Source organism: Schistocerca cancellata, chromosome 2 (assembly GCF_023864275.1).
Source record: "Schistocerca cancellata isolate TAMUIC-IGC-003103 chromosome 2, iqSchCanc2.1, whole genome shotgun sequence".
NCBI lineage: Eukaryota > Metazoa > Arthropoda > Insecta > Orthoptera > Acrididae > Schistocerca > Schistocerca cancellata.
In genome coordinates, this window is record NC_064627.1 from 708,404,234 (window position 1) to 708,412,185 (window position 7,952).

The 7,952-nt window shown below is 38.9% G+C and overlaps 1 protein-coding gene across 1 annotated transcript in view; it reads right to left on the bottom strand.

The window, feature by feature from the left end:
- Positions 1-7,952, bottom strand: part of LOC126162508 (esterase FE4-like) — a 159,887-nt gene that overhangs the window by 82,603 nt on the left and 69,332 nt on the right. The window contains exon 4 of the mRNA XM_049919060.1: positions 7,927-7,952. This exon is cut by the window's right edge and continues 137 nt beyond it. Coding sequence (XP_049775017.1) covers positions 7,927-7,952 — 26 coding nt within the window. The remainder of the gene's footprint in view (positions 1-7,926) is intronic.

The window sequence follows — 7,952 nt, forward strand, 5'->3', positions numbered from 1 at the left end:
TACTATTAAGTATAACAAACTTTCCTTCAGTACTGTAAATAAATTAATTCCCCAGTGTCCAGCACAATTACATTTAGGTATAAGGTATTTAATTTCTTAGTATTAGATGTGTGCTGTAACTGTCACAGTACCTTACTCCAATAATCATTCATATACAGAATTCATTTGCAATTTGAAATTTCGTCCATAAGTCTCACAGTATTCCAGTTTTAAAACGGATTAACAAATGTTGCAAGAATTTTGTAACTTTATGTGCTTTCTCGTGACTGCAACTTGGTGTGTACTGTTTAAGACTTTTTTAATGTAATGAGAATTACTAAGCCTTCTAGGTGCAGCTTTGTCATAGAAACAATGAAATTTCAAAAGACCACTTGCACTCCATGTTTTACCATAAAGACGGAACTTCTGGAGTCTTTTACCCTGACCATAGGGAGCAACAGTTCTATTGATATGTTGTATACTGTCAGTCAAGGCATCTAACAACATCCAAGAAATGTAGCACTCTTAACATTTTAATCTGGATGAGAAAATAATTGCACAAGAACTGCAACAACTTTATGCATGCATTTGAGAGTAACACACTTCACAGACAAACTAATATGTACAGTACCGCATTTACTCGAATCTAAGCCGCACCTGAAAAATGAGACTCGAAATCAAGCAAAAAAAATTTTTCCCGAATCTATGCCGCACCTGACATTTGAGACTCCGCATTCAAGGGGAGAGAAACGTTTTAGACCACACCTCCAAATCGAAACCAAGTTGGTCCATTGTAACATGAGACAATTTAAATCGAATGCATGAAGATACAGCTACAGTAATTTGGTTCGAGTCGTAATCTTCGCAGTCAAGCTTTACCAGGTATCCATTGCTATGTGTCAGGCGCTCCGTCCGTATTTATAAGGGCACCCTTCCTTTTTCACGTGCTTCGTCTGATTTGAATCGATTGCTTGTTATGCTTTGATTTATTAAGTGCCTTTATCTTTGTTATAGGTGTTTCCGTCACACTAAGCTGAAAATGCATTATTGTACTGTCATGCATTGTTTGTCGCATTCTGATAATGAGTGTATACGGCCTGTCGCCGCTCGCGGCATGGCTTGCATTTGTGCGCGCTACGGCCGCTCACAATAGTAATAAAAACAAAAGAGGAATTGTCTCATTAGCGAAATAATGGCAAGAAACTGCTGTGTGTTGTTACTTATACTGCTGCTTTCTTTCATAACAAGAACCAAATAATAGACTGCATATGATGGAAGATGTTCTGAACGAGAGTTTCGCAAAAATTTTTGTCCGTTTGAAAATGTTTGCAGACTCCTCTTTAGTAAATTACATTCTGTACAGAAATTAGAATTATCTTAGATTTAAAAATCTAGTCAGTTACCGTGCTTCATTTCTGACTATCACTATTCAGCATAAGAATAATACGAATATAAACATGACAGGATATGTATATTCTTCCGCGTTTGCTGTTGTCTCATTCAAGTTTCGTAGTTTATTAGGCAGACAGGATTTAAATGAGATAATAGCAAACATGAAATACATAGCATAATGTTTACATTCGTATTATTATTATTATTATGGTGCAGAGAATACTGCATGTGATTCAAGATTCATAAAAGTTCCTATTAGCAACCATCTCTTGTCACAGGTAGGAAAAAAAAAAAAAAAAAAAAATCAGAACGTAGAGTTGGACATATTGACATACATCCAAAACAGTCTTGCCAGTCGGATTTGCGTAGTAGATTTTTGGTAATTACTTCAAATGCAGTGTGTGTTAACAAGTTTGTGTGGTCATCCTCCGCAGCAAGCATATAAATACTCGTTTTGAAAATCAAACTGCCTTTTCCTGCTGGTAGTTATTTTATTTAGCCCATACGCGTTTCGCCTTCTCCTGTTCTAAGGCATCATCAGTGGGATCTATAATGATACAGTTTTGTTATAGATTATGAAACAATTCACTTCGCGATTTTTTTTTTTCGCGAAGTGAACTGTTTGATAACTATAACAAAACTGTATCATTATAGATCCCACTAATGATGCCTTAGAACAGGAGAAAGCGAAACGCGTATGGGATAAATAAAATAACTAGCAGCAGGAAAAGGCAGTTTGATTTGCAAAACAAGCAGTGTGTGTTGTTGCTATCTTCTGTCTGTACACTGGTTTGGTGCAGCTCTCCACGCATTTCTATCCTGTGCAATGCAGAGTAGCAACCCTTATAAAAAAAGAATGAAACTAACTTAAAAATTAAACGCTGACAGTTAAAACAAAATTTGATTAGGTTTGCAAATACATCTTATACTAAATGTTTAAAATATCAGTCATGATTCTGACTCACTATCACTCGATTCTTTGTTGCTCATTTCTTCATACAGAGCATCGTCCTCCGTACCATCTAGTGCATTGGATATCGAACATTTTTTAAATGCTTGTTGCACAGTTTGATTTAGTACACACTTCCGCGCATCATAAATCCATTGGCGCGCTTGCGACAATCTTGCGCCGTTTTACACGACCTGTTCGTGTCAGTTGTCTGTCGCTTTTCGAAAGCCAGTCTGTGTACATGCGTTTAAGCTTGTCCTTAAATGGTTTGTTCAAACAGACGTCATCCCGCCTGGAAATGCTGCCAAGTCCGTTTTGCTTTCCCCTAATTTTCGTTTTACTGCAGGTGTTGTATGGCCTGCGTACGCATCAAATACCAACAGACTGCGTAAATCAAGCATTGCACCAGGACGTCGATTCCACACGCGCGTAATATATTCCACCATCATGTCCTCAGAAAACCACCCGGTTTCGTTTGCTCGTACAATTACAGTTTTTGGAAACACTTCCGATTTCGCTAAAGTCTTTCGCTTGAAATCTATGAATGGTGATAATTTACGTCCTTTTACTGTGCACGCCCCCTGCTGTAAGAACACTTATGTCTTTCTTTCCTTTGGCGTCAACCGCATAATTTGACGGCATGTCAAAATATAAGAGTATGGTCGGCATTTCCTATCTGATCAAGATTTTCTGTGCGCCGCCTGATTATGAAGCGCTGAAATTCTACAAGTTTTTCTTCATAATTTTTCAGCAGCTTCTGTACAACTGAAGTCCGCCTCTGAAGTGACAAACCCCAGCGCTTCATAAACAGATCAATCTAGCTGCGAGTAGCCTTAAAATTTTCGATTTTTTGCTATCTAGCAATTTCACGTGGCTTAATTTTTAAAATTTCGGCGTTCACAGGCAGGAATTTCTGACGCTGTTGCTTAAATTCATTTAAAATCACGTCTAGTGCATGATATCGGCCACACTTTGGCCCACTAAACGCTTTCCTGCAACTTGAACATTCAAATAATTTGTCTCTCTGCAGTCGCCATCGCCTGACGTTGCTCTTATCAATCCCGTATCGCAGACCTGCAGCAGGATTAGAACTTTTGTTCCGCAAAAAAAATAACTCCCATCTTGAATTTGGCACTATCATGAAAGCGCTTCATTATGGTTCACTAACACCAACAAGCACTTCACAAACTTCCATAATATGTGATGCTACGTGAAATCTTAACGAGCCCCCACCGTATCAACTTGTGCAACAATCCTAAAGCCTTGTGTAAAGAAATTTATTATTGTTGCTACGAATATTTGAAAGGCTGCTACATTCGAATACTAACAATATGGGATTTCTGTTTACTTCGTTGGATAATGTATGAAAATGCAGTGGTCAAAACTCAGGGCAGAGAAGAAATCTCGTCTTCTACCTTTCTTTTTAATTTATTTACTGACACAGAGGTTTTGGCGCCAGTATTTATCTTTGTGCCTGCAAAGCATGCCTGTGTAGCGCTACATATATTCGACGGTAGAAGTTAGTTGTGGTGGTACCTACCAACATTTTTCAAAAATTCCGCTTACTTTGGACTCGATCCTAAGCCGCAGGCGTTTTTTTTTATTACAAAAATCGGAAAAAAGTGCGGCTTAGATTCGAATAAATACCGTAGATATCCAGGTTTATTTGTTTGTTGCTGTTTAATATTAGCCAGTAATAACATTAGAGTGTGAAGTCCAAATAGCTTTAAGAAGGATGAGAGCAGTTGCTGTGAATGCATGTGTTTGGAGGGCTCTTAAAGAGTCATTTACCAAGATACCAAAAGTAACTTAAGTACTGTCCTCTGCCTGTCTTCTCTACAGGATTTACTGCTACTCATACACTTAAGTGAGTGGCATGTCAATGCCAGGGTTTACGACGACTAGAGAGCAGTGTGGTGCTGGTGTGCCAGACTCACGCTCCCACTTTATTATTGAGCTTATGTGGAGTTGTTTCGCCAATATTCTTAACAGGATAGCCGGATGCGATTGTCTGCCCAACTTCTTCTCTGAAGATAAGATGCTGTTTTGGAGGAATTTTGTTAACTTACTATATTTTCACTTCCACAAACAAAACACCATATAAATGGTTCATTTTTTGTAAGCCCAACAATTGCTGGTCTGCAGATACTCTTACATACTTTATAAGAAATGCAATCTAGAAAGCTCTAGCAGGTCCACCATCCAGACCCCACGAAAGAAAGTGAATAAGTGTCTTTTCTTTTCTTTAACATTCAGCTGTTGTTGATAATGACTGACGTAGCACCATCACAACAGAAACTGTGGCACAGTAGACACAGTTCGACTTTCACACACTCATCTTTAATATATCGTGTGTTCAAGATGGTGGAAATACGAGTGTCTCTAGAATTTACCCCGAAATTCTCGAGGCACTGCACTACTCATCCACTTGAGTGAATGGCATGTCAATGCTAGGGCTAAGTGTGTTGTATAGGGAAGTCAGAAACCAGGGAGAACACAGGGTGCTTTGCCTGTCCCCCTAAGTATGAGGTTCTACCTTCCACTGAAAAACTGAATCAGCGTGACTCATTTCACCTGCTGAAAAAATTGCTGTGTCCTGTGTCATGAGAAGACAAATGCAAAAGGGTTGGGGTCTATATATAAATCATTGCATGTTCAAGTGTGTGGTGAATGATGGCAGCTTTTAGGGAAGTGCCATTAATGGATGGCAAGGAACATCAAGTGCACTCAGTGTGTAAGCCCGAGTGGCTTATTCAGCACGTTTAAGAAGCTATTCTGCAGCCATTGAGGGAGCAGATTGTTACCAACTGCAGATTGTGGCATATGTTAAAACACTGGAGCCATTCCAGTGAGAGAGAGAAGGTTAAAAAGACCAGACTTCCTCATGGAGTTTTAACAAAGGTTACAATTTGCAATGTTGTCCCCAGAACCGATTGTGGCCCCCCAGATTCTGAGCTGAGTGGAAAGACTGAACCAGAGACTTCAAAAATTCTGTTAAAAGCTATTATGTCACTTCCTAGACTTGCACCATAAGGTTGAGAACTGTAGGGTTACTTTAAATATACACACTACGCATCAGACACTGATACCTCCAGACAGCTGACTGTGCGTGGAGTGCAGACAAGTATTAAAAAAAATAATCAAATGATCTCTAACTAAAAAACCCATAGAAATTCTGGTCATATATGTAGGCTATTAGCAGTACCAAAGTTAGTGTCCAGACGTCAATGGCCGAGTCCATCAAACTAAGGGTAGCATAGCAAAAGCAAAAATGCTTCACTTTGTTTTCAAATGGTCCTTCACAAAGGAAAATTTGAGTCTATTGCCCTCAATTCTTTCACGACTGTGAAGATGAATTTTATACCTATCACTGTCTTTGGTGTTAAAAAATAGCTGAAATTACGAAAACTGAACACAGTTCCAGGCCTGATGGAATTCCTATCATATTCCATACTGAATTTGTTGCTTAGTTAGAATTTGTGACTAAGTTGGCCTCTGTTTTAATGATAATATACCACAGATCACTCAAACAAAAAACTATGCCCAGTAGTTGGAAGAAAGCACAGATGACCCATCTACAAGAAGGGTAGCAAAACTGACCCACAAAACCCTTTACATACAAAAAACATACATACAAAATCCTTTACCTACATTTGCTGTATAATCTATTAATGTATTCTGAGCTAAAAGATGATTAATTACCTTTAACAGAATCACCTTCTTGTCAACCAACATAGATACCAAAAGCATCAATAATGTGAAACTCAACTTGCACTTTCCTTACATGACATACTGAATGCCCTGGATCAAGGCAGTCGGAGATATGTACCATCTTTCATTTCTGAAAAGCATTCTACTCAGTACCACACATAGGCTTTTTACTGGAAGCATGATCATATGGAGTATCAAGCAAACTGTGACTGTTTTGAGGATTTGAGTATTTCTTATATGGGAGGATGTAGCAGTTCTCTGGGATGGAGAGACATCGGCAAATGTAAAATTAACTTGAGGTGTGCACCAGGGAAGTTCATTGGGAACCATGCTATTCATACTGCAGACAGTACTTACAGTAATCTCAGATGTTTTGCATATGATGCACTTACCTATAATGAAATATTGCCTGAAAAAGTCTGCAAAAATATTTTCAGATCTCTGTAAGATTATAAAGTGGCGCAAAGAATGGTAGCTTGCTTTAAATATGCAGAAATATGAAACTGTGCTTTTACAAAAAATGTGCTTCCTGTGAATGCAATACAAGTGAGACACCATTGAAATCACTCAACTCATCCAAATGCTTATGTTAAGCAGGGGGCAGCCTTCAGTTCATTGGTAGAACACAAGTCTGTAGAGAAGATTGTTTAAGAACACCCATGTGACCCATCCCCAAATGTTGACCAAGTTTACGGAATCTGCACCAAATAGGAGTAACAGGAGGTACTGAATGTATACAGATAACCACAACATAAATGATCACAGGTCTGTTTGACCCATGGAAGTCTGTCACACAGATGTTGAAGAAACTGAACTGGCAGACAGCTGAGTAGATGCAAACTATTCTGAGAAAGCCTACATGCAGTGTTTCAAGAACCAGTCAATGATAAATCTAAGAATCTAGTACAATCTCCTACACATTGCTCATGTAGGGAACACAAGGAACAAATTAGATAATTTACAGCACATACAGAGGCTTTTAAATGGTCATTCATCCTGCTCTCTGTACGCGAAGAGAGGGGAAAGAAGGGCCAACTGGTACAATGGGAAGTGCCCTCTGCCATGCACATCACAGTGATTTGCAGAGTATGGAAGTAGATGTGGAAGAATTCTTGAAAGAGAAGTTTCAGTATTGTGCTGAAGAGACTAGGGAAAAAAAACCTCACAAGGAACCTAATGTAGAATAATCATTAAATTTTCAGTACACAACACAGCTGTTTTCTAGCCTAGATCATCTCATCCTACACACCAGGCTCACATACTTGCACAGCACCAAGCAGACATGTATTTTAAAATTATAGGCATGTTATAGACACCATTTTAAAATTTGAAACTCAGCTAGTTGATGGTATACTGTCAATGGTATTCGCACATCACACAAGAGATACATGCCCATTACAGATAAAAATGTCTTATTAAAGATCTGTGGAGCATAACTTAAAGATGATAGTCTATTGAGATCATTCATTAACACTAGCCAACAGTGAAATATATGTACCTTCCTGACAGATTACATCTGTATATCAGGCCAGGACTCAAACCTACACCATTGCCTTATGTAAGTAGTGTTCTTAGTGACTGAGGCACTGGGCATGATTCACAACCCATCTTCATAGCTTCAGTTCTGCCAGTACATCTCTCCTAGTTTCCAAACACCTCATAAGTTCTCCTGCAAACCATGTTGCATTGACACTCAGAGCTCAGTGAGGAAGAGTATTGTTCATTAAAGATGAAGTTCTGGGTTTGAGCCCTGGTCTGTCACTCAGTTTTAATTTGACAGGAAGTTTTTCAAACAGCAGATTCATTCTGGAAAGGAAAAGTGATTTTGTAGGGTGTGGTTTAGAGGGAAGGGACAGAAGTGGAGCAAGAGCCAAGCAAAGTACAATGGGCCTGACCGAGGACACCAAGCCGGTAGTTGACG